The sequence below is a fragment of the Protopterus annectens genome, chromosome 1.part0, assembly GCF_019279795.1.
Source record: "Protopterus annectens isolate FY-2018-M chromosome 1.part0, PAN1.0, whole genome shotgun sequence".
NCBI lineage: Eukaryota > Metazoa > Chordata > Ceratodontiformes > Protopteridae > Protopterus > Protopterus annectens.
This window is the reverse complement of record NC_056725.1, coordinates 617,488,768-617,516,576: the sequence shown is the minus strand read 5'-3', so window position 1 is coordinate 617,516,576 and position 27,809 is coordinate 617,488,768. Positions and strand designations below refer to the sequence as shown.

Genomic DNA, 27,809 nt, shown 5'->3' with positions numbered 1-27,809 from the left:
TTTCTGTCAGAAAGGGATTAAAACTAAGTTAAAACTAATAATTTTAAGGTTTTTTGTAGAAAGGGGCTAAAATAGTAAAGTAACAATTCACTTACCAGGAACTGGTAAAAGGAGGACCGCATCAGCGAAGCGGCAAACGAGATCTGGGTACTTACCGCCTTGCATCATGGGATATGGGGCTGCCTCGAGCTGGTAAAAGTGACTCTCGATCTTAGCAAGTGCCGAGTCGGAGCCGAGGATCGGCTCCGAATCCATCAAGCAAGAATGAATGCGAGATTGACAACTTAACATTTGTAGCTTACAGTAAACTAACAAGCCAGTAGTTGTGAGAATATTTAAGTCTTATCTGGAAATACTGCCTACCTCCCTAACCCTCTAAAAAAGACAAGTCATTGCCTATACATCCCTCTGGTGTTAGATTGGGATGAAAGCAGAGTTTTAAATTGCCTTTGTCATATATTTCAAGTGACTGATGATATACATATACATAGCATAGCTTGTTCTTCACCCCAGCCGTCAATGGTAGCCACGTGTATATGTGCCTAGTACATGATTGTGAGAATGATTTCAGTAATATTCAAACTTGTTGCTCCTAGACAGTACACCTCTCTTACACAAGCTAGAGTAACCTTCTTTGTACACCTCTGGAGGTCTGTGCAAAAAACTACCCTCAGCTCAAACACAAGCTATAATGACTTCATGTGCGCACCTCTAAGGTTTGACTGTGATGAAAATTAAAGATGTAATATCCACACAATCTCTAGCCCCTCATAACCCGTAGCAGCTTTATGTACACACACACATTTGAGCAGGGCTGGTTTTAGAATGGGTGTGGTTGTAAACAGAGGCTATTATTAGCTTTATCCTAAAAGGGTCATATCTCAGCACCATTCAGGTTAAACAGCGTATTCATAAAATTGATACATTTTTCTCCAACAAGCAACAGCTTTGGTGGGGGCCCCCATAGAGTCAAGGATGATAAAGGGAGTCCTCATTATCCAGTTAGACAGACTGGTGAGTGGGGGCAACCAGACTCCAAGAATATCTAAGTGTCTGAATGTTCTGTGATGTACGTTATGTCTTACTTTCGAAATATAATTACTTGTTAGGTACATTTTTTACTGATACACAGAAGAATAATGTATGTGTCCTGGCATTATTGGGTGCTTGCACAGACAAAAATCAGTGATGTTTTTTTACACACACACACACACACACACACACACACATAAGCCACAGCAGTACTAGTTATGTACTTATTTCAGCAAACAACAATGCCTTGTGGAACACTGGTACTGCCACACCAGATTAGTCACTGCTGTTTAGCAGTCGTCAAACAGCAGAAGCAGTAAGATTTATCCCATTGAGGAGTAATGCATACTTGTCACTGCCCCTACTTTCACAGACCTTCCCTGATTTTGTTCATACTTTTGCTTTATCCTTCGTAAAAAGTCTGATTTGCTGGTAAATCATTCAGGATTACAGTCAATTAATCCAGACATCTGAGTTTTATATTTGCTGTCCAAAAATAGATGTTGATGCAAAATTATGTTATTCTAGTAACTTTTTAAGTGAATTAGAGAAATATTTAAACATATTTATGATTCTGAGCATTTATTGTATTATTTTTGGGATTGTATTGAATTCTTAAGCCAAGAAATTGAGTTATAGTATCTGGTGTTCTGGTATTAGTTATAAAACTACCTGAAAGAGAAAAGTACAGTTTTGTACCTACCATAAATGTAGATGTTCGAAGATCCACATTGCTGCAGTCCTTACTTATGGGTAGTCCGCTGTCCCTCGGTCGGCCCGAATACCAAAGTATTAGGCTGACGTCGGTCATGGGTGCCTAGATCTGACATCAGAGCGTCAGGGTATAAAAGCGCATGACCGACGTCATATCCTCAGTCTTTTCTTGCCCCAGATGTCAGAAGGCCAAACAAGAAAGGCCACAGCCAAAAAACAGAATACCTCCCAAAAATATGCCCAACAACAACCATCACCTAAATCATAGAACCATGTCAAACCACAGAGGGGAAGGAGGGAGGGTAAATTGGACTGCAGCAATGTGGATCTTCGAACATCTACATTTATGGTAGGTACAAAACTGTACTATGTTCTTCATCTCACATTGCTGCAGTCCTTACTTATGGGTAGAATCCCAAAGCAACGGGTAAGGGAGGATGGAAAAAATCATAAAGCATTTGGGGCTGCTAAAATGCCCTGTAATATCGCAGTGGCAAATCCAGCCCTAGACTTAGAATAAAGAGGAAGGTGGTAATGTTTAGAAAAAGTATGCACTGAACTCCAAGTAGCTGCCTCCAAAATATCTTTTGTAGCTACCCCCCTTAGAAAGGCAGTAGAAGTGGCAGTAGCCCTAGTGGAATGAGGCCTGATTCCAGCCGGAATCTCCTTACCATGATGGGAATAACAGAAAGAAATGCAAAACCCAATCCATTTAGAAATAGTTTGTTTTGAAACAGGTTTACCCTGAGAACCCAAAGCAAAAGAAACAAACAACTGCTGAGACTGTCTGAACTCCTTGGTTCTGCTCAAATAATAACGCAACTGCCTGTGAATATCCAAAGTATGCAAAATTTTTTCCCCTTTATTTTGGGGGTTTGCATAAAAAGTAGGCAAATGAATAGATTGGTTTAAGGCCACACTAGAAACCACTTTAGGCATGAAGGAAGGATTAGTACGCAAAGATACCCTATCCTTATGAAAAACCAGGAAAGGCTCCACTGCCATGAGGGCCTGTAATTCAGAAACCCTTCTTGCAGAGGTAATGGCCAACAAAAAAGCAGTTTTCCATGACAAATACTTTAACTCGGCAGTAGCTGCAGGCTCAAAAGGTTGTAGAGTAAGTTTTTCCAACACAAAATTGAGATCCCAAGCAGGAGTAGGAGCTCTACGTGGGGGTCTTATATTCTTTGCCCCTCTAAGAAATTGCTTAAACAATGGATGAGAGAATAAAGGAGGGTCACAATCATAGTGAGCAGAAATGGCTGCAGCATGAACCTTCATCGAGGAGAAAGACAAACCCTTGTCCAATAATTCAGTAAGATATTGAAGGTTTGGAGACATCAAAGCCCTTTCCTTTGCTCCAAATAAAAAATCTCCTCCATTTATCAGCGTAAACTTTCCTGGTACTAGGCCTCCTGGCCTCCAAAATAACATTCAAAACTTGTTGTGGAAGCTGAGACCCTCCAGAGTCTAAAACAGAATATGCCAGGCTGTTAGATGCAGAGACTGAATCTTGACATTGAGGAAGTGATTGCCCTCTTGAGACAAAAGGTGCGGAATTAAAGGCAGAGGCCATGGAGGCTCTCGTACTAAACTCCTCAGTAGTGGGTACCAGTGTTGTCGAGGCCAATCCGGCGCTATCAAAATCATGGTTGGCTTGTCTTGTCTGGCCTTCAGAAGTACCTTGGGAAGAAGAGGCAGAGGTGGAAAGGCATATACATGCAGATTGTTCCAACTGAATGATAGAGTGTCCACCTTCCAAGCTGTGTGATGAAACATTTTTGTGCAAAACTTTGGCAACTGGTAATTTAGTGGAGAAGCGAACAGATCTACGTCTGGAGTTCCCCATAACACTGTCAACTTTTGGAATACATGAGGATCCAATTTCCACTCGTGAGGATCCACTATTTGTCTGCTCAACACATCTGCTAAGGAGTTCTGTGCTCCTGGTAGAAACCTTGCCTGAAGATTGAGGTGTAAATTGAGAGCAGTCTCCCACAAAATCATCGCTTGCCTGCAAAGAGGGTATGAATGGGTTCCCCCTTGCTTGTTGATGTACCACATGACAGTAGTGTTGTCTGTTTGAATCAACACCTGCCCTGGGTGCAGTAAATCTTTGAAAGCCATCAATGCAAACTGGACTGCTAACATTTCCTTCAAGTTGATATGCAAATGCTGAAGTTTGACAGGCCACGTGTCTTGCACCCATTTTCCATTGAGGTGTGCTCCCCAAGCCTTGTCCGAGGCATCTGTCGTTAGAATCTGACTCGCCTCTGGTCGGGTCACAGAGAGTCCCTTGTTTAGGTGACATTCCTGAGCCCACCACAAAAACTCCTTCTGAATGCAAGGTATTATCTGAATGACAGTGTCTAGATCTTGGCAGTGTTGTGTCCATACATTTTTGAGATACCACTGAAGCTTCCTCATATGCAATTTGGCATTGGGAAGCACCAGAATACAAGATGCCATGAACCCCAAGGCTTGAAGGACTGTCCTTGCAGTCAGCCCGGACTGTAGAGACATTTGATGGAAATAAAGAGAAAGGCTTCTTTGTTTGTCCGGGGTCAAAAAAGCCATCTGGGAAGCTGTATTCAGTCTCACACCCAGAAAGCACATGTCCTGAGAGGGTACTAGACTGGACTTTATTTCGTTCACAGAATACCCTAGGCATCTTAACACTACCATCACGTACTGCAGATGATGAAGAAGTTCGTCCTTGTCTTGTGCAATAATCAGGCAATCGTCCAAATAAGGATAAATCTGTATTCCTCTTAGTCTGAAAAAGGCTATCACTGGAGCCAGAACCTTTGTGAACACTCTGGGAGCAGTAGATAAGCCAAAGGGCAATGCAGAGAACTGATAATGTAAATTTCCAGCCCGAAAACGCAGATACCTCCTGCAACTGGGCCCGATAGGAATATGAAGATAAGCCTCTTTGAGATCCAGAGTAACCATCCAGTGATCTTTTCCCAACAGAGGTAAAAGTTGTTGTAAAGTCAGCATCTTGAACTTTGGAATGTCCAGGTAAGTGTTGAGGATAGATAAATCCAAAATCGGTCTCCACGTGTTCCCTTTCTTTGGAACTAGAAACAGGCGAGAATAGAATCCTATGCCCACTTCTGACAGAGGAACTGGCTGTATAGCTCCCATTTGAAGAAGTAAAGAAATCTGTTTGTGAGCCTCTATCCTTTGCCGAGGAGGAACGTCTGGCATGCCTTTGAAAGGAGGCAAGGTATGGAAATAGAACTTGGAACCTCGGTTTATAATGTCCAATACCCATTTGTCCTGGGTGACTAAATGCCAATTTTGCTTGAAAAGAGCCAACTTTCCTCCCAAAGGAGCTGCCAGGCAAGAAGAATCTGGCAGCTGAAAATGCAGGTCTTGGGCCTGTTTACGAAAGGACTGGCCCCTGCCCTCACCTGCAGATTGAGCAGGCGAACACCATGTTCTAGGCCTGAAGGTACTCTGAGCTCTGCCCCTACCACGCCTAGATCTACCCCTAGACTGAGAATCAGAAGAAGGGTACGTCCAACCCTTAGTAGGCCAATTTCTACTAAACTTTGGAGGTTGTACCTGCAAAAAATCTTTAACAGTCTGCATAGACTTAGCCTTGTCTTCCATTTTCTTTAAGACTGACTCCACAGGAGGACCAAACAAAACTTTAGACTGTGAAGGGGCATCCAGAATTCTAGTCTTAACATGCTCGGACAAATTCTGATCCTTAAGCCAGGCGTGCCTACGAATAACTGAACCAGTGGCAGCCACCCTAGAAGAAGCCTGTAAAGCATCAAAACTACACTGCAAAGAATGCTTACCCACCTGTTCAGAGACATGTACTAAATCCTGCAATTCTTTACACTCTATGCCCTCGGCCAAAGCATCCACTTTAGATCTTAGCTGAGAAAGGAGGAAATTCTGATACTTCAACATATGAAACTGGCAATTCAAAGCCCTCATTGCTAAAGTAGAAGAGGTATACACCTTCTTACCCCATCTATCCAAAGCTCTAGCTTCCTTATCTAGAGGAACCGGATTCTTTACAACAGAGGCTCTAACACCCTTAGGCCCCTGACTAACAGTCTCTGGGTCCGCCCTAGGACTCTTATAGAGATATTTATGAGCCTCAGGCACCCTGTAATACCTGTCCGGTTTAACTGGAGCAGGAGGCACAGAATCTGGATTAAGGGAAGCTTCCGAGAAAACATCTTGAACAACATCCAAAACCGGAGGTATAGCTAAGGGTCTATGCTGTGGTAAAAACAAGAACTCCCTAAGTCTCTTCCGTGAATCAGAGAAATCCTGTCCTTCCCACTTAAAATGCTCCCTCATGGAATGTAGAGTTTCTGAAAATGAAAAATCCTCTGGAGGAGAAGCAGAAGGAGTGGAATCCTCTGCATCAGAATCAGAATAAGGAGGAAAATCTTGAATGTCTTCAGCAGAAGACTCTGAATCATCTGAGGCCTGCTCCAAACTTTCCAACTCCGGCTCTACCCTAGGCCTCTTATCAGGAGGGGGCATAGAACCTCTAATTAAAGAAATCAAATCCTCTGCCATTTTAAGCATGTGCTTTTTAGGCACAGACCCTGAAGAACCAGGACTGACACCAGAGGAAGGCAAAACAGACCTGCCCTTAGAAGAAGCCTTAGTAACAGTAGCAGAAGGCCTAAGCACCTTAGGCATAGAAGGAAGGACAGTAACCTGAGAGGCCCCTTCAGCCTGACCTGACTCCTGAGAGGCCACATCCTGTAAAATCAAAGTTTCCCCCTGGGACTCCACAGAAACTGCAGCCGGATCCACCTGTTCCGCTGTAGCTTCTAAAGGTCCGGCGTCCGAGATGGACAAATCATCCTGCCTAGGCTTTAAAGATTTGTCTTTGCGCTTCTTAGTAGAAGCGGGCGTCGGAGGATCCGACGGCATATTATAATTACACCTCTTGCCAAAGACTAACCTAGCGCAATCTAACCTCCGTTTTATAGTGCGCTTATTAAACCTAGCACAAAACCGACACCTGACTACGTCGTGCTCCGGTCCCAAACAAGGAATACAAAGCGAGTGGTAATCCCTATGCGGTATCTGTTTCCCACAAGAAATACAATTATTCACTTTTTCTGACATCCGGTAAGTAACTGAGGCAAGAAAAAACAAAAATATTCCCCAACGGGGTACTTAGCCCAACTTGGTATCAGTCTGAAACTCCGAAAACGAAAAATTTCAGAACGCCGAACAGCACTTGCAACGCTGCTTCTGCATCGGACCATGCGGCAAAAAAGACTGAGGATATGACGTCGGTCATGCGCTTTTATACCCTGACGCTCTGATGTCAGATCTAGGCGCCCATGACCGACGTCAGCCTAATACTTTGGTATTCGGGCCGACCGAGGGACAGCGGACTACCCATAAGTAAGGACTGCAGCAATGTGAGATGAAGAACATCTATCCCTGATGATCGGGAAGCATCAGCTCTTCTTAAAATCCAAAGTTTGCACTGAGGTAAGTCACTCTGGGCTGCTGATCCCTCTACTGCTTATATTGTTCATGTTCATTATCATCTTCATCCTAACAGGGTCATATCACAGCCCTGTTCATGTTAAAGAGCATAATTAGGAAATTAATGCATTTTTCATTCCTCATTTTTCCCCAGTCAGCAGCAGCTTTTGTGGGGCCCCCACACAGACAAAGATGATTAAGGGGCCCCCTGCAGCCATGGTTTTGTAGGGACTAAAAGCTGGCTATGTAGTTAGTTTTAGTGGAGAAAATGTCCAAAAGCAGGGTTTAACTAAGCCAGGAGCACTATGTCAGTAGTAAAATATTTAATGGCATTCTGATGCCTGTTACATGACAAAACACTGTTACTACAACCAGAAATATCTTTGAATTTTAAGGGAGATATAAATAAGAGTTATTACCCTCATAGTTTATTAAGTATGCAAGACTGCTGCATTAGCTTTTGTTGGTTTTACAGATGTGACAGAATATCAGGATAAGATAACTCGCTGTGGTTGGGGGCCCCCAGCAACTGCAGGGTTCGCTGGTGCCTAAAACCGGCTATGCCTACAGTTGTTATGATAGTCAAAGACAAGTGACAGGATGCCATGACTGGCACAAACTGCATACTACCTAGACAGTGTGGAATTAATTTTACTGTTAAGTTTAATTTCCCTTGCTGACTCCATCCATTTCTTAGGACGCAGTATCATAGGACATCGGGAGATTTTCAGGCAAGAACCAGAGATTCTGGATGTTATCGAGTGACAGCTAGAAGTCCACAGTGGCTAGAAAGTGTGGTACAATACTTGCTATGTTAGTTCCTGTACGACTGCGTACTTTTGCAAATTAACAATTCCAGTCAGTTTGCATGCACTCATTATTAGGACTTCACTCCCAAATCTGCAGCTGCTAGCTCTGTAATCTCACAGTCTTCCCATGGTGCAATTCTTAGAAGTCATCAACCCCCTGCCCCCCCCCCCCCAACCCTCACTCTCAAATAACAAGCCAGTGTCGGCAGCTCTCTCTCATCTCTTCCCTAGGCAGCTCCTCCAACATGAAAGCTGCCAGTCTAACTTGAACCAAGCAGGTCACAGTTAAAGTCAAAATATCAACCCTGTAGAGAAAGATAAAAATGAAAGTTTTTTTTTTTTTGAGAAATTACTGCACAGGTCATGGAATTATTTAGTAAACCATGAAAAGATAGATGCCAAGTTTCACTGCATATTGTAATATGGAAAAAAATCAACTTGTACTTACAAAGGTTCTAAACCTAGGGGCAATTCACTTTCCTTTTCCCATATCAGCATATCTACTGCATACTTAAACATGATGGCAACGATGTTGTATGTCCTGGCTATCATATCCTCTGACAAGTGTGACAGTGGATCCTGTTGGGAACATTGAAGTGATGAAAAAGGTGCATGCTCATACAAATAAAAATCTCTGTGTAAAAGGTCATCAAACTAATAAGGTATTATATTAGCCAGCACAAAAATACATAAATTTGACTTTGGAAAACCGATGAAACAATACAGACTTCATTTCATTACCTTGTTTTCTAGTTAGCTAGAACTCTGGTGCACTGCAAAGGTAATATGTTAGCCCTAGGAACAACAGAAAAAAAGCTCCACATATGAGTCATTAAGCCATAAAATGCACAAGTAACAACTGTTTATGCCTTGTCATCTTAGAAAAGGATATAATGTTAAAGCATAATAAGGATGTACTCTGTCAGGGCAACTCTAACAGCAGGTGGCATTTACAGGTCTAAGTTACCAAAAGTACAGTTGTGTACACTTACCATAAATGTAGATGTTAGAGTGTATTCACTGTTGCAGTCATTACATTTCGGTAATCCTGCTGGCAGGTTGCCCTCAGTCGGCCTGAATTCCAAAGTCTTGGGTCCTGCGTCAGTTGTCGTCGCCCCTTCCCTGACGTCAGGTCGTCAAGGGTATATAAGTAGCAGCCAATGCCATTTTCTTTAGTTTTTCTTGCCCCAGATGTCAGGTGCCCCCAAAAAAGGGTAGTCAAAATTTATATCTATATATAAAATAACATGCAGCAATATAAACTTTACCTTCATCCACCAGCGAATACACCACATAGGTTGTATAAATCAGAGAAGGAAAGATAGGTTCCATCAGAAAAAAAAGGGGGGGATGGCGGGTGGGTAACCTGGACTGCAACAGTGAATACACTCGAATATCTACATTTATGGTAAGTGTACACAACTGTAAAATGTTCCTCGTGTTTCACTGTTGCAGTCATTACATTTGGGTAGATTCCCAAAGCTATGGTTGGGAGGCTGGAGCTAAACAGCATTAGGAGTGGCTATGAGACCCTGCAAAACTGCAGTGGCAAAGCCTGCCCTGGATTTAGAGTAGAGTGGCAGATGATGGTGCTTTGTAAAGGTGTGCACTGAACTCCAAGTAGCTGGCTCTAAAATTTCCTTGGTTGGTACTCCACTGAGAAAGGCTGCTGAAGTGGCTGCAGCTCTGGTGGAATGTGGCCTAATGCCCTTAGGCACTGGCTTGCCATGGTATAAGTAGCATAAACGAATGCAGTGGCCTATCCACTTTGAAATAGTCTGCTTTGAGATAACCTTTCCTTGTGATCTTGCAGCATATGCTACTAGTAATTGCTCTGTTTTTCTGAAACTTTGGTTCTGTCCAAGTAGAATCTAAGCTGTGTACATCTAAAGAATGCAGCATTCTTTCCCCCTTGTTCTGTGGATTTGGATAAAAAGTTGGCAGATCAATGGTTTGGTTAAGAGCCACACTAGACACCACTTTAGGCATAAATGTTGGGTTTGTCCTCAGGGAGACCCTGTCCGGATAAAAAATGATAAAAGGTCCCACAGCCATGAGTGCCTGTAGCTCTGAAACTTGTCTTGCAGAAGTTATTGCTAGGAGCAAAACTGTTTTCTAAGATAAAAACTTTAAATCAGCAGTAGCAACTGGTTCAAAAGGAGGTAGGGTGAGTTTTTCCAAGACATAGTTGAGGTCCCATGCAGGCATTGGTGATCTCCTTGGAGGCCTTAAATTTTTGGCTCCTCTGAGGTACTGTTTTAATAAGGGATGACAAAAGATTGGGGGCTCTGCATTGTAATGAGCCGAAATGGCAGAGGCATGAATTTTAATAGATGAGAAATATAGGCCTTTGTCCAGCATCTCAGTTAAGTATTGTAAAATCTGAGGAATATTTGGCACAGCTGTATCTGTTCCTTGTGCCTGGTTCCAAGCACAGCATCTCTTCCATTTTCCAGCATAAGATTTTCTAGTACTAGGCCTTCTGGCTCCCAAAATGACATCCATCCAGCTTTGCTGAGTGGTGTGTTTTGTATGACTATATTATCCGCCATGCTGCCAGGTTTAAAGTCCTGAGCTGGCTGTGCAGGATCTGATTGTTTTGCTGGGACAGTAGATGCGGTACTTGAGGTAGGGTCCAATCTGGGTATTGAGACAAGCTCCTTAATACTGGGTACCAGTGCTGGCGGGGCCAGTTTGGTGCAATCAGTATCACCGTTGGCTTCTCCTGTGTGACCTGTAGGAGTACCTTGGGGAGGAGAGGCAGAGTGGAAAAGGCATACACTGATAGGGCGCCCACTTTCCATGTTTGTCTGTAATAAATCCTTGTGCAGAATGTCTGTAGTTGGTAGTTGTGTGGGGAGGCAAATAGATCTAGGTCCGGGCATCCCCATTTCCTTATCATGCTGAAGACTTGTGGATCCAGCTGCCACTCGTGGGGGATCCATAAGGTTTCTGCTTAATTCGTCTGCCAGAGTATTTTTCCTTCCTGGCAGGAATTGTGCCTGCATATGTACTTGGTAAGTCAGTGCTGTGTCCCACAGAGTCATGGCTAGTCTGCAAAGGGGGTAAGAATGTGTGCCCCCTGCTTGTTTATATACCACATGACCGTGGTTGCTGTCTGTCTTTATCAGTAGTTGTCCTGGTTGAAGTAGGTCCTTGAAGGCTGTCAGGGCATTTTGAACAGCTAGCATCTCTTTTTGATTGATATGTAGATGCATTTGGTTTGAGGTCCATGTTCCCCGAATGCATCTTCCTGCCATGTGAGCCCCCCAGGCATAATCTGCAGCATCCGTTGTTAGTGTATGCCTGGCTGCGGGCAATGTGAACAGCTGTCCCTTGTTTTGGTGACAAGCCTTTACCCACCATCGAAATTCCTGTTGCAGGCAGGGAATGAGAGTAATTATAGTTTCCGGGCTGTGGCAATGTTGAGTCCAAATACTTTTTAAGGTACCATCAAAGTTTCCTCATATGCAATCTTGCATATGGAATTAGTAGTATGCAGGATGCCATGAAAACCAAAGCCTGCAGAATTTTTCATGCAGATAACTGGGCCTTTGTTGCTAACATTTTGAAATAGGTAGTCAGTTGCCTTTGTCTGGCATGAGATAAGCCATCTGGGCAGTTGTATTTAAGCTTGCAACCAGGAATATTATCTCTCGAGAGGGTACTAGTTTTGACTTCTTTTCATTGACTGTGTACCCTAGGCATGTTAAAAGTTTTTTTCACAAATGCCAGATGCTGTAGAAGAATGTCCTTGTTCTCTGCTTGAATTAGACAGTTGTCCAAGTAAGGATATATTTGTATTCCTCTTTGTCTGCAGAATGCAATTACTGGTGCCAGGCACTTTGTAAAGACCCAGGGCACAGTAGATAAGGCAAAGGGCAGTGCAGAGAATTGGTAATGCATTAAGCCAGCCTTGAATCTGAGGTATCTTCTGCATATTTGTCTGACTGGGACATGCAGGTATGCCTCTTTTAGGTCTAAAGTTACAAGCCAAGCGTTCTTGCCAAGTATGGGCAGTAGCTGCTGCAAAGTCAACATTTTTAATTTTGGTATTTCCAGGAATGTATTCAGAATTGATAGGTGCAGTATTGGTCTCCAGGCCTTGTCCTTTCTGGGTACCAAGAACAGTCTTGAGTAAAATCCTTGTCCCCGCTCTTGCTCTGGCACTAGCTGAATGGCCCCCATGTCCATAAGTGATGAAACTTGTTTTTGTGCCTCTGCCCATTGATTTTTTTGGCAGATTTGGCCAGCCGTTTGTCTTTGGCAGGGTATGGAAATGGAACTTGTAGCCTTGTGACACGATATTTAGAACCCACTTGAACTGGGTTATAATGTTCCAGTTTTGAGAACAAAGTGCTAATTTTCCCCCTAAGGGTGCTGCCAGGAAATAAGTGCTTGGTGTACGCAGGGGGATGTCATTGGGACTGTTTCCTGTAAGGTTGTGATTTGTCTTCTCCACTTTTGGAGGTAGAAACACCCCATTGCCTTGACCTGTATGAACCTTGAGCCTGGGATCTGCCTCTAGGGCGTCTAGGTCTACCCCTTTGAGGTCTGACACTGGAAAGGACCAATTCTTTGTTGGCCAGTGTCTACTAAACCTAGGTGGCTGTACTTGTAAGAAATCTTTGACTGTTTGCATAGATTTAGCCTTGTCCTCCATTTTCTTTAACACCTCTTCTGCCTTAACACCAAACAAAGAATCATGCTGCAAAGGTGCATCTAATAATTTAACTTTAACATGATCAGGCAGATTTTGTTGCTTTAGCCAAGCATGTCTTCTAATTACAGAACCAGTAACTGCGGCCCTGCAGAAGGCCTCTAAAGAATCAAAACCACATTGCAAAGTATGCTTTCCCATTTGTTCAGCTGCATGCAATATATCCTGCATTTCCTTGTTTTCCGCACATTCAGAATTTAACATTTTCTGTTTAAGCAATGCCATGACATGTAGCTGATATTTGAGCATATGAAATTGACAGTTTAAGGCCCTTATAGCCAAGGTAGCAAATGTGTAAACCTTCTTTCCCCATCTATCCAGTACCCTAGAATCCCTATCAGAAAGGGTAGGGTTTTTTGCAGGGGAAGCCTGAACACCCTTGGGACCCTGAGAAATAGCTTCTGGGTCTGCAACAGGGTTTTTAAAAAATAATTTATGTGAGTCAGGAACCCTGTAATATCGGTCAGGCTTAACAGGAGCTGGAGGTAAGGAGTCAGGGGTAAGGCTGGACTCCGAAAACACATAGGTTCATAGGTTCATACTAGGCTATCTGCCCAAGGGCATTTATAAGCCTAGCCCATAGTTATGTGGCTTTCGCCACCCCTTTAGTTTGAATAAAAACTATGCCTATCATTTTTCTGTGCCTCTGTCAAGCAGTGACACTGAAGTAATCCCTGGGGTATATCTGCGATCTCCCATCCATTGGTCAAGATTCCTCTTGAACAAGGCCAGCGAGGTGCTCTGCCTCACATGTACCGGGATTTTGTTCCACAGCATAGGGAGTCTCTGGGTGATGAATCTGTCCCTCCAGCACGTTCTATTTATAACCGTGTCAAGGTTTAAGTCTCCCGCCCTTGTGGTTCTGAGGGATCTAGATTTTTTGAGGTGAAGCATATTCATCAAATCTGGGTTTGACATGGCCTTATATGTCAGGCACAGGTCACCTCTGAGCAAGCGGTATGAGACTGAATAAAGCTGGAGTTCTTTCAGTCGGGCAGCATAAGACATATTTTTGAGACCCTTTATCCTTTTGGTGAGGAACTTTTGGGGCCTTTCAAGCTGCATCAGGTGTCTGGTCAGATACATTCGAACGGGCATTGTACTCAATCATAGGTCTAATGAGTGATGAGTACAGGGGACGATGACCTCCCTTGATCTAGATGTGAATCCCTTCATGATCAGGTGGGCGATATAGAAGGTTTTCCTAACTACTTTAGCAACATGAGTGTCAAGCGAAAGACTACTGTCAACTTGGGTCCCCAGATCCCTGATGACTTTTTCTGTGCTCAGTGGATTGTCACCTATATGGTAGCTAGGGGTAACCTTGTTTTTCCCGAAGGGTATGACTATGCATTTTTGGCGTTTAACTTCAGGCCATGGCTCTGGCACCAGTTATCCGTTTCTGTGAGGCCCTTCTGGAGGATATCTGTGTCAGATGTGTTTTCGACTATGGCCCAGTTTGCAGTCATCTGCAAACTTTGTCAGCCATAACCCTCCTGTGTTTGCTTGTACTTCAGAAAAGTAGATGCCGAACAAGAGTGGACCCAGGACTGAGCCCTGTGGGACACCACTTGTGACAGGCTTTGAGTCTGACATGGCTCCAGCAACTCTGACCCTGTGGGTTCTGTCGCTTAGCCAGTTTGCAACCCATCTTGTGATGTATGGGTTTACATTCAAGCTGATGAGTTTTTCGATGATACCTGAGTGGGGTATTGTGTCGAAGGCCTTTGCCAGGTCGAGGTAGGCTGTATGGACTGCCTTTCCTCATCAATGGCCTTGGTGACTGTCTCAAAAAGTCAACCAAGTTTAAGAGGCAGGATCTGCCTTTGACAAAGCCAAACTGGGTTGGATCCAAAGTCTGCAAGTTCCCTATGTCTTTATTTATGAGTTCCATTATGATCCTCTCCATGGCTTTGCAGATAAGGCTTGTCAAGCTAATGGGGCGGTAATTTCCAGGGTCTGTGGAGGCACCGCCTTATGAAGTGGGACCACAGTCGCCGTCGCCACTCCTTGGGCAATGATCCTGAGGTGAGGCTAAGATTAAACAGCTGTCCTAACTGTGGGTTTAATTCCTCGTTGAGTTCATGAAGCACACAGCCGGGGACACCATCCGTCCCATGGATGCTGTGTTTTTGCCTTAGTGAGGGCAGTTCTCACCTGGGCGTTGGAGATGTTTGGGGCTACAATCCTCTGGAATAGATATCTCTCCTTTGGGGAGAAGTTTGCACTGAACCTGTCAGCCAGTATGTTAGCAATGTGTGTAGGTTCAGTAATTTTCACATCATTTTGAACTAATTCTGAGCATATCTGGGAGTTTCCTCCTAGGTTTCTAACATAGCTAAAGAAGGCCTTATGATTGTCTTTAGAGTCCTTGGCGATTTTTCTCTCAAAATTTGCCTTGGATGATTTTATGAGAGCTCTTAGTTTTTACTTATAATGATCAAAGGTGTCTTACCTTTCAAGGATTTTGCTCTATCTTGTAGTAGCTTCCTCCTTTTGTTGTAGAGCTTGTTTATGGCTGGGGTCCACCAGACTGGACGCTTGCCTTTGGTACAGAGAGTCTTAGTTTTGTTTGGGATTGCCTGATCCATGCAGTCCTGTAGGTGCTGGTAGAAGGCATTTGTAAGTGATTCAGCGGTTTGAGTAATGTTTACCACTGGCTCAGGGGCCTTAAAGGAGACCACACTAGTTTTTAGAAGTGTGAAATCGGCTTTGAGAAGTTTTTCACTGTGGTCTTTTTGTTTCAGGTGGGGCGGGATGAGGACCTCCAGCGAGATTAGTTTATGATCTGATCTCACCAGTGAGGGGTATACTTCGGTGTTGAACATTTTGATCCCATGTTCGTGATGATGAGATCAAGTATGTTTTCACCTCTTGTGGGGATGGTGACTAGTTGTTCCATGGCATTTGAGTTTATGAACTCCAGGAATCTTTGGGTTAGAGTGTTCGGGCTTGAGTAGTGTTCCCAGTCTATATTAGGGTAGTTGAAGTCACCTAGTATGATGGTGTTTGGAGATACATTTATCCCTCCAATGTTTTCAGGAAGGCCATGTGAGGTTCCTGAGTTTGAGAGGGTGGCCTGTAACATGCTACAAATTGCAGAGCAGTCTTGCCTATGGTTAATTGCACCTGGATGGTCTCAGATGCATCGTGCGTTGCCACCAACCTTGAGGTGTGGGTGTCCTTTATGAATATGGACACCCCTCCTTTCTTGGTGTTGTCCGGATTTTGGGGCCGGAACGTATGATATGAGGTGAAACCTGTTAGTGCTGGGGTGCTCTCAGGAGCCTTGAACCAGGTTTCTGTCACAGCACAGACATCGATGTTCTCCATATTGAGAAGGGCCTCGAGTGCGTGCATCTTGAGATTGAGACTTCTGGCATTGAGCAGCATTACCCTTAGTTTTTTTCCTTTTGGTGTTCTAGGGTGGTAGGTTTAGAATTTGAGCCTTGCCTAAAAAGGCACTATGGGGTGGCAAGAGCCTTTGCCAATATCCGGAAGCCCAGGGTGACAGGTGCAAGCCGTCCCTTGAAGCAGCGTGGCTTGTCCAGCATGTCATCCCAGGCAGACAGACATTGGATCCCCTTTGAATGACACCAGAATTTAAGCCAATTATTAAAGCTGATCATCTTATCACTGTATTGTGGCATCATTCTAGGTGAAGGTAGGATACTGCTCAAGGTCAGGGTCATACCTGCCTGGGCTACATAATCAGAGAGCTCCTCGTCGTCCCTTTTCATGTAGTCCAAGGAGGTGCGTCTCAGGTCGTTGACACCAGCGTGGACAATGACTGAGTCGTACTTGTACCTGCTGTTGAGAGACCTGAGTGCTTGCGTTATGTGGCGGATTCTAGCGCCCGACAGGCAGCTTACTGTGACCTTCTCCTTACTCAGTCTGGTGAGCGGGACGTCAGTGTGTCTGACTATGGAATCACCAATGACAAGTGTGTCTGGCATTTTGTTTGGCCTTAAGGGCTGTGACTGTTTGACACTCTGACTGTGTGGTCTATGTGTTGCATGTGTTGGGTCGTGAGGTGGTAGTTGTTTGGGTGTCTGCTGTGGTGGCCTCTGCTGTTTTGGTAAATTTTTGACCAGAGCCTCCGAGTATGTCTTTGTGTGAGTATGTGTATGATTTGAAGTTGTGATGGTACCATGTGTGACTGGGTATGTATTGTGTGTGGTTGCCTTCTCCTCCTGTCTGGTCTTGCCAGTCCTATGTTGAGAGAGCTCAGCCTCCAGTTTGGCCGTATAGTTGCATCTCTCGCATGTATTTGTGTTTTGTGGGAGAAGGAGAGGATTGTCTGTGTACATGAGGCAATTGTAACATTGCCTCAATATTCCCAGGTTCACCAGTTGAGCTGGAGAGGACACTAGCAACTGATCCTCGACATACTAGAAGTAGTAGATAAAGAACTTTCAAAGGACTCCGGGGAAGTGGGTTTTGGGCTGGTGGGGTACTATCTATAATAAGAGTGCTTTATCAAGGTGCAAGTACGGTAGGAGTAAGTGCTAGGCTTTACAGATAGAGAATAGTCTACTTGGGAATCAAGTAGAGATGAACTTTTCAGTTATAGGATATGCTGGTTAGATCAGCAGTACAGTTTAGCGTGTTTTATAGCAGGGGGTGAAGGGAGCTAGGAATTCGCCCAAAGCGACCAATGGACTACTAGTTTCTGGCTGAAACTTCACCAAATCGGACAAAAGGCAGCTCAGTGCTTCCCACTCCCACTGGTAAGCAAAGAAACTTCCCTCCTTCCTAATAAGGCAATGGATCAGTAACAGGAACTAAAAACAAAGCCCAGGGATCAGCAACTCTGAAACTGGACTACTCTAGTTCAGTAAAGTGGGAAAACAAGAGATTTTTTGTTTTATTACAGAGATAAGGAAAAAACAGACAGTAAATGCTATAAATGCTGTAAATCGGCTAGCGCACTTTAGTGTGTAGCCTACAGAAACAATTTGCAACAATTAGTAACTTAAAGTGCAATAAACAGTGTAAAATGCAGAAATCACTTAAAGTAGCAGTAAAACAGGCGAAATGCAGTCGCTAGCTTAATAACAGTGGGAAAGCCACAAAAAATACTTATATCTGGTAGAAAGTCACTCTTTTAGCTCCCTGCTGCTTGGATCACTCTGCAGGCCACCACGAGGATCTGTGCAGAGTTGGTACAAGCTGGAAAACACGTGTTTAGCGTGTTTTATAGCAGGGGGCTGAAAGGAGCTAGAATTGGCCCAAACGACCAATAGACTACTAGTTTCTGGCTGAAACTTCACCAATTCGGACAAAAGGCTGCTCAGTGCTTCCCACTCCCACTGGTAAGCAAAGAAACTTCCCTCCTTCCTAATAAGGCAATGGATCAGTAACAGGAACTAAAAACAAAGCCCAGGGATCAGCAACTCTGAAACTGGACTACTCTAGTTCAGTAAGGTGGGAAAACAAGAGATTTTTTTTTTTTTTTACAGAGACAAGGAAAAAAACAGACAGTAAATGCTATAAATGCTTTTAAGTGGCTAGCACACTTGAGTGTGTTAGCCTACAGGTAAAATTAAGCAACAAATAACTTTTAAGAGTGCAAAACAGTTAATCAACACAAAACAGTTTAAATAGAATGCAGAGTTGTATAAACAGGCTAAGATGCAGTCGCTAAGCAGTAAATATTCAAAAAGCCAGAAAAAATACTTAAATCGGTTATAGCAAATACAGTTATAACAAATGCTCTGAAATATACTGTATATTTCCAATATGTTTGAGAAGGACAGTCAGAACACAAGAAGGTTCAGGCGAAGAAGAAAAAAGTTTTGTTTTACTTTTTGAAAAGGTAAAAAGGAGGAACAGAAGGCCTTATCAAATGTTCTCTCTGTATTAAGAAGAATGAGCTAATGACACTAGACTGGGAGGTGTGTCACAGTAGGGGCGGCAACTGCAAAGCCACCAAGTATAAGAGCAAGACACCAACAGGGAGGGAGGGTGGGACAAAATAGCCTAAGACAACAAGCTATGACAGTTTTAAACAGAAAAAGATTTCTGAAGATTCTGAATAGACAAAGTGCTTAATATATATTAAATTATAAAAACAGTAATCTGTTAAAATAATCAAAAAATACTTATATTTTGTAGCTCAGTTGTGGTCAAACAACTTCTCCAGCCTGCACCAAAGACCAGAACAACAACTTTTTTTTACAAGAACACAAAAGAACCAGCCCCCACTAGCCAAGAGATAATTACACAGAGTAAATGTTTCAGTTTATACAATAGCCTAAGACAACAAGCTATGACAGTTTTTAAACAGAAAAAGATTTCTGAAGATTCTGAATAGACAAAGTGCTTAATATATATTAAATTATAAAAACAGTAATCTGTTAAAATAATCAAAAATACTTATATTTTGTAGCTCAGTTGCGGTCAAACAACTTCTCCAGCCTGCACCAAAGGCCAGAACAAGAACTTGTTTTTAAGAGAACACAAAAGAACCAGCCCCCACTAGCCAAGAGATAATTACACAGAGTAAATGTTTCAGTTTATACAATAGCCTAAGACAACAAGCTATGACAGTTTTAAACAGAAAAAGATCTCTGAAGATTGTGAATAGACAAAGTGCTTAATATATATTAAATTATAAAAACAGTAATCTGTTAAAATAATCAAAAATACTTATATTTTGTAGCTCAGTTATGGGTCAAACAACTTCTCCAGCCTGCACCAAAGACCAGAACAACAACTTTTTTACAAGAACACAAAAGAACCAGCCCCACTAGCCAAGAGATAATTACACAGAGTAAATGTTTCAGTTTATACAATAGCCTAAGACAACAAGCTATGACAGTTTTAAACAGAAAAGAGATTTCTGAAGATTCTGAATAGACAAAGTGCTTAATATATATTAAATTATAAAACAGTAATCTGTTAAAATAATCAAAAATACTTATATTTTGTAGCTCAGTTCGGTCAAACAACTTCTCCAGCCTGCACCAAAGACCAGAACAACAACTTTTTTTACAAGAACACAAAAGAACCAGCCCCACTAGCCAAGAGATAATTACACAGAGTAAATGTTTCAGTTTATACAATAGCCTAAGACAACAAGCTATGACAGTTTTTAAACAGAAAAAGATTTCTGAAGATTCTGAATAGACAAAGTGCTTAATATATATTAAATTATAAAAACAGTAATCTGTTAAAATAATCAAAAAATACTTATATTTTGTAGCTCAGTTGCGGTCAAACAACTTCTCCAGCCTGCACCAAAGACCAGAACAACAACTTTTTTTTACAAGAACACAAAAGAACCAGCCCCCACTAGCCAAGAGATAATTACACAGAGTAAATGTTTCAGTTTATACAATAGCCTAAGACAACAAGCTATGACAGTTTTTAAACAGAAAAAGATTTCTGAAGATTCTGAATAGACAAAGTGCTTAATATATATTAAATTATAAAAACAGTAATCTGTTAAAATAATCAAAAAATACTTATATTTTGTAGCTCAGTTATTGGTCAAACAACTTCTCCAGCCTGCACCAAAGACCAGAACAACAACTTTTTTTACAAGAACACAAAAGAACCAGCCCCACTAGCCAAGAGATAATTACACAGAGTAAATGTTTCAGTTTATACAATAGCCTAAGACAACAAGCTATGACAGTTTTAAACAGAAAAAGATTTCTGAAGTTTCTGCATAGCCAAAGTGCTTAATATATATTAAATTATTAAAACAGTAATCTGTTAAAATAATCAAAAAATACTTATATTTTGTAGCTCAGTTGCGGTCAAACAACTTCTCCAGCCTGCACCAAAGACCAGAACAACAACTTTTCTTTACAAGAACACAAAAGAACCAGCCCCACTAGCCAAGAGATAATTACACAGAGTAAATGTTTCAGTTTATACAATAGCCTAAGACAACAAGCTATGACAGTTTTTAAACAGAAAAAGATTTCTGAAGATTCTGAATAGACAAAGTGCTTAATATATATTAAATTATAAAAACAGTAATCTGGTAAAATAATCAAAATATACTTATATTTTGTAGCTCAGTTGCGGTCAAACAACTTCTCCAGCCTGCACCAAAGACCAGAACAACAACTTTTTTTACAAGAACACAAAAGAACCAGCCCCACTAGCCAAGAGATAATTACACAGAGTAAATGTTTCAGTTTATACAATAGCCTAAGACAACAAGCTATGACAGTTTTTAAACAGAAAAAGATTTCTGAAGATTCTGAATAGACAAAGTGCTTAATATATATTAAATTATAAAAACAGTAATCTGTTAAAATAATCAAAAAATACTTATATTTTGTAGCTCAGTTGCGGTCAAACAACTTCTCCAGCCTGCACCAAAGACCAGAACAACAACTTTTTTTTTACAAGAACACAAAAGAACCAGCCCCCACTAGCCAAGAGATAATTACACAGAGTAAATGTTTCAGTTTATACAATAGCCTAAGACAACAAGCTATGACAGTTTTTAAACAGAAAAAGATTTCTGAAGATTCTGAATAGACAAAGTGCTTAATATATATTAAATTATAAAAACAGTAATCTGTTAAAATAATCAAAAAATACTTATATTTTGTAGCTCAGTTGCGGTCAAACAACTTCTCCAGCCTGCACCAAAGACCAGAACAACAACTTTTTTTACAAGAACACAAAAGAACCAGCCCCCACTAGCCAAGAGATAATTACACAGAGTAAATGTTTCAGTTTATACAATAGCCTAAGACAACAAGCTATGACAGTTTTTAAACAGAAAAAGATTTCTGAAGATTCTGAATAGACAAAGTGCTTAATATATATTAAATTATAAAAACAGTAATCTGTTAAAATAATCAAAAAATACTTATATTTTGTAGCTCAGTTGCGGTCAAACAACTTCTCCAGCCTGCACCAAAGACCAGAACAACAACTTTTTTTACAAGAACACAAAAGAACCAGCCACCACTAGCCAAGAGATAATTACACAGAGTAAATGTTTCAGTTTATACAATAGCCTAAGACAACAAGCTATGACAGTTTTTAAACAGAAAAAGATTTCTGAAGATTCTGAATAGACAAAGTGCTTAATATATATTAAATTATAAAAACAGTAATCTGTTAAAATAATCAAAAAATACTTATATTTTGTAGCTCAGTTGCGGTCAAACAACTTCTCCAGCCTGCACCAAAGACCAGAACAACAACTTTTTTTTGCAAGAACACAAAAGAACCAGCCCCCACTAGCCAAGAGATAATTACACAGAGTAAATGTTTCAGTTTATACAATAGCCTAAGACAACAAGCTATGACAGTTTTTAAACAGAAAAATATTTCTGAAGATTCTGAATAGACAAAGTGCTTTATATATATTAAATTATAAAAACAAACACAGGGGGGATGGCTAGTGGCTTGTGCTGAGGTAGTAACAGGAAATCCCTGAGCCTCTTTTTAGACTCTGAAAAATCTTGGCTCTCCCAGTGGAAATGCTCCCCCATGGTTTGTAAGGTTTCCCCAAAGGAATAATCCTCAAGAGGAGAAGCTGAAGGTATGGATTCTTCAGCATCAGAGTCCTCATGGGGGGGGGGGAGGGGTATTCCTGATCAGAAGAGGAATCAGAAGAAATGGAAATCTGATCTGAAGATTCATAGTCAGTCTCTTGCCTAGGCCTCATCAGGAGGGGGATGGGAACCCCTGATCAAGGTGATCAAGTCTTCGGCCATTTTGAGCATCTGTTTTTTGGGCATGGAGGCCTGTCCACATGGCTCTTGAGGTTGCTTCTTTGCCTTTGAAGGTGCTTTAGTCTTTGCCTTCGAAGTCGGTTTAATGTATAGGTGTTTGGGTCTGAATACACCGTCAGAAGCCGGTGCCTGCTCAGCAGCTCCGGACCCATCTCAAGGATTAGCGTCCAAGGCTTCAATACTTTGAGTTTCCAGCGGCATGGCCGACTCAACGTGGGAGCCGGTAGCAGCCTGCAACTCTAAAGTAGCGGTTGTCAGGGGCTACGAAAATGCCTCACTGAGAACCAGTGAACCAGCGACTGGCTTAAGAGAAGCTTCGTCGTCGGTTTTGGGCCTCGGCTGTCTTTCTTTTTCTTTGCGTGTTTTGTGAACTCCGGTAGTCGAATGGCTTTTCGACGACATTTCTGGATAATTAAATCCGTGTCCAAAGTAGTTTAAAGCAAAATCATACCAACACTTAATAGTATGTTGGTTAAATCTAGCACAAAACCGACAAACCAGAAAATTATGATCAGGGCCTAGGCAAGGAATACAGTAAGAATGAAAGTCCTTATGAGGTATTTGCTTCCCACAAGAAATACAATTCACTTTTTCTGACATCGGTTCTGGAGCAAGAAAAAAGTTTCCCCAACGGGGTACTTAGCTTTATAGAAGACTTCGGATCTGAAATTCGAACTCGAAAATCTCAGGAGTCTGCTGACCGGCACTTGCGAACTTGCTTCTGCTTCAGGCACCGTGCCACAAGAAAGACTTAAGAAAATGGCGTCGGCTGCTACTTTTATACCCCTGTCAACCTGACGTCAGGGAAGGGGCGATGATAGCCGACGCAGGACCCAAGACTTTGGAATTCAGGCCAACTGAGGGTAACCTGCCAGCAGGATTACCCAAATGTAATGACTGCAACAGTGAAACACGAAGAACATCTGCAAGACCCACTAACAGCTTTTGTTATTCAGGAAAGCAAGTCAAGGGCCTGACCTTAACAATACATACTAAACAGGAAGACCACATAAAGGGAAAAAAAAGATGTGCAAAACAAACTCAATTCTTCTGTCATAGGCTAAAAGAAAAGCAACAATTAAAGAAACCAAACATTGAACAGGAAAGGTAAGAGCTAATTTAAAAATGTTGCAAGTTAAAATGGTTGTAATTATTTTATGGTCAATATTTCTACAGACGTACAAATAATTACATCAAAGGCTATTCTAGACCTACAATACCAGCAGACAGAAATTGCTTTGAAAAATGTACTACCATCAAGATGTAGGCAGTCACCACATGCAGAAGGCAATTTTTTTGTTTTTTTTACATAAATTGCCCCACAGCACAGCAAGACCAAATCAATCCAGCACTTAAAAGCAACGTCAAAACACTGAAACGCAAGAAAAATAGCATTGTCTCTTTGTGGATGTTGCATTAACATACCCAAATTATGCCACTGCAAAGACTAATCAAAAAATCTTTGTTCCCTACACAATGCACAACTTTTTTTTTTTTTTTTTTTTTTCAACATATTCATTTGTCTAATAAGTGACTTGACAAAGGACCATTTTCAGAAATTACCCAAGCCATAAGCAGCAAAGGGAAAAGATTTAAGAGTACTTGTCAGTGCTAAATGTTAAGTTGCAGAAGAGCTGAAAAGCAACAGTAGGAATTTGGTCAAAGAAAGCAAATGCATGAGGCAGTTAGGAAGTGGAACTTAAGACAGCAACCCTTCAGTGCATTTTCTTGGTTAAACTCCTCATAGCAAACTATTTGGTTCTCAGTTTAACACTCATTCTGGCAGTTATCTTCATCAAATTCATAAAAGGTGAGACGCCCCACCCCTGGCCCAACCCAGTAATCAAGAAGCCTCAATCCTCGCCACTGGCAACAGCGGGGGACGTACAGACTGAGAGGATAACAAGTACACACATAGTAAAGTGCAATTTCCCTTAACAGCATACAGAGACCACAATCATTCTGGGGCTGGTTTCTCCCTCTTTCTCCAGATACTCAACAAGACTTCCCACTGGCACAGCTATAGAGTTGAGATCTCAGCTGAGTGACCAAGCCAAGACCTCCAACACTATTTCTGTCCAACCAGTGCTTCGTGTCACTGCCAAAGTAGCTGACACACACACACACACACACACACACACACACACACACACACACACACACACACACACACACACACACACACACACACACACACAAACACACACCTGGGAAAGGCTGGCACAGATTTACTAGCTATGCCCCCCTTTTGCCCAGACTATAAGGTAGTTTTGACTGCCACCAGCAACTCTTTATCAGCTACTTTAAGGGCCTTAACAAAGGGTGTCCAATCTTACTGTGTAATGTTACTATTAATCCAAATGGTAGTTTGACCAAGAGCAAGGCTATTAGGAATGGCCCACACAGTGTCAGCAAATAAATATGCAAGTACTCCCAGAACTTAAATATGCCTCAAAGATATCAGCCATAATGAAAGTTTTAAATATGTTTAATAATAAAAGAACAAGAAAATATTCTGTAAATAATCTCAGTTACATCAGAGTTCAAAATCACAGGAAATATTTAAAACATTGCAGGATAGTCTCAAATAAAGAAAATCTCTAAGCTATACTTCACTATATTCCTGTCTGTATCTGAGAGAAATTACTGCACCCTAGTTAGCTTACTTACAGAACAAGGCAAGACAGATGTGGTGAGTGGGTTTTCCATTTGATGCCGTCAGGTCAGAGAAAATACAAAATGCCCTACCTCTCTCTCTGAGTGTTCTTAAAATTAATATGTCAAATATTGCTGCTGGGGTATTTGCAGCATGACATCACTTCATGTCATCTGACTATCCCAGGTGAACCCCCCCCCCCCCCACCACCACCACTGCAGCTGGTAGCATTTAGCATCTCTCTGTGAAAATACATAAAAATGGACTTCTCTCTCTTAGACCCAAGGCAAATGGTGGAAGTCATAAAATAATTTACAGTCCTCCACGTTGAAAGACAATGCAAATAAATTCTATTCAAGACACCATGTCTCCTGTTGCACTGAAACCAACTTTTATGGTGCAGCTATAAAATAATTTCACTTCAGCTATTTTTCTGAAGTTTTGTAATTTAACCTGTGTCAGCCCCCACTGTTAAAATACATACATTTACACAGTTACAACAGTTTATATACATTCCTGTTCTTTTCCAGTAGGGTACAATGTGGATACATCTTTAACCAGATTACTCTACAACACATCTCTTCAGGACAAGTCTGTACAAACCATCTTATATGACATACATTTGTAATACAAGCGTATGAAGCATGTTGATATTCAGAAACGACACAACCATTTACAAATTTCCAAACAGCTATGCTGGCGGTATCTCCCTCTGTCACGCTTCTATGTAAATTATATTAATGTTCACAAATGACAATTATTTACAAAATTCCAGATAGATGGGCTGACAATATTTCCTTTTGTGACATCCCCCTCAAAAAAAACCTCAAGCTAGTTTTTCAAGTGACCCTTGAAAAATGTTGCTTGAGAGGGTGAGCCTACCTGGGAATACACTACCCCATACCCTGTCTTTACATTCCAGCTGCCTTGGCATTGCTGCCCCCAAGTACAGTACTGCAATGTCCTATCATATGCCTGCAAATGTAGGCTCCACCATAATAATTTGGGATTTGGCTGGCTGGTGTAGCCATAGATCCATCTCAGACTCCTCCTGCCTTGTACTGCAAATTCGTAGCACCAGGGCCTCCCTATCATGGTAGGGTTTCATCATGTTAACATGGTACAGTTTGTGCCCCTGCCAAGCAGTTCTACCATGAAGTTAACATCACTGACCTTTCTTATCATTTTGAGGGGTCACTCCCAAGCTGCCTGCAGCTGCTTGTGTCGGACAGGAATGAGAGCCATTACCTGCTGCCCTACAGCATACTCTCTGGCTTGAGCATTCCTGTCACACCATACCTTTTTCTGCTGTTGGCCTTCTGCCAGGTTCTCTTGGGCCAAGCTCATGTGTTCCCTGAGCCTTGTCTTGAGGTTTAGGACATATGCCACAACAGACTCCTTGTGGGATTCACACTCACCCTCCCCACTCATCTAGAATCAAATCTAGAGGACTCCTCACCCTATGCCCATACAGCAACTCTAAGAGTGAAAATACTGTGTATTCCTGGACCACCTCTCTGTAGCAAACAGATGGGGCAAATATTTGTCCCACTCCCTCTTGAACTTGTCTACAAATGCTCCTAATATGGTCTTTTAGTGTAGCTTTTAACCTCTCGACCAGACCATCAGTCAGAGGATGGTAGGGGGTGGTCTTTAGGTGCTTCACCCCACAGTACTTTCACAGACAAGCGAGCAGGTCTGACATGAAATTGGCACCTCTGTCAGTCAAGTATTTCTTTTGGGAAACCTACCCTGCTGAAAATCTCTAACAAAGCATTTGCCACCTTTTCTGCCTCAATGGAGGACAATGCCACTGCCTCAGAGTATCTGGTAGCATAATCTGCTTCCACTAGGATATACTTCTTTCCTGTGGAACTTGGGGTACTTAGAGGCCCGACAATATTCATAGCTACCCTCTGAAATGGCTCCTCAATCACAGGCAAAGGCATCAAAGGAACTTTGACCTTGTCTCCTGTCTTGCCTACTTTTTGGCACTGCTGACAGGTCCTGCAGTACCGTGTTACATCCCTGTAAATCCCAGGCCAATAAAAGTTTGGCATAATACATCTCTTTATACATCTTATGCCCATATGACCTGCAAAGGAAATATCATGGGCTATGGCTAGATGTGCCAGACGATAGGTTTTGGGCACTACCAACTGTTGCATTCTCTCACCCTCTAGCCCTCCCTCCGGGTTCCACTTTCTATATAGTAACCCTTAGTACCAGTATACAGATTCCCCCTTCCCTTGAGAATCAGGTGCCTCACTGGCTATGTCCCTCAGGCGTTGTAATGTGGGGTCTGAGAGCTAAGCCTGTCTCAACTTTTTGTAACCCTTCCTAGCTCTGGCATCCTTTGACAGGGGTGCCTCACTGTCAGCCTGGGTACTACTACTCACCTCGACCACTGCAGTCACTCTGTCCAAGGGAACATCAGTACCTACAAGCAGCTATGGCTCACCTTCAGTCTCACTGCTACAGGGTAGCTCTCTCGCTGAAGTAACCAGTCCTGGATTCAAGTCTGCAGTCTGTCTAGGTCCCCCAAACAACCAGAGCCACATGTTTGTCTCAAAGCCTGACTGCGGGTCACTGCATGCACACAAGGTACTGCATTATCAAAATCATTCCCTATCAGGACATCTGCAGGGATATCCTCAAACACACCTAGTTGCTGGCTT

General features: G+C 42.2%; 1 protein-coding gene across 3 annotated transcripts in view; it reads right to left on the bottom strand.

The window, feature by feature from the left end:
• UBR2 (ubiquitin protein ligase E3 component n-recognin 2) overlaps window positions 1-27,809 on the bottom strand; it is a 5,196,118-nt gene that overhangs the window by 4,724,339 nt on the left and 443,970 nt on the right. For all 3 annotated transcript variants that reach the window (XM_044061864.1, XM_044061881.1, XM_044061872.1), the window contains exon 5: window positions 8,491-8,621. In XM_044061864.1, coding sequence (XP_043917799.1) covers window positions 8,491-8,621 — 131 coding nt within the window. The remainder of the gene's footprint in view (window positions 1-8,490; window positions 8,622-27,809) is intronic.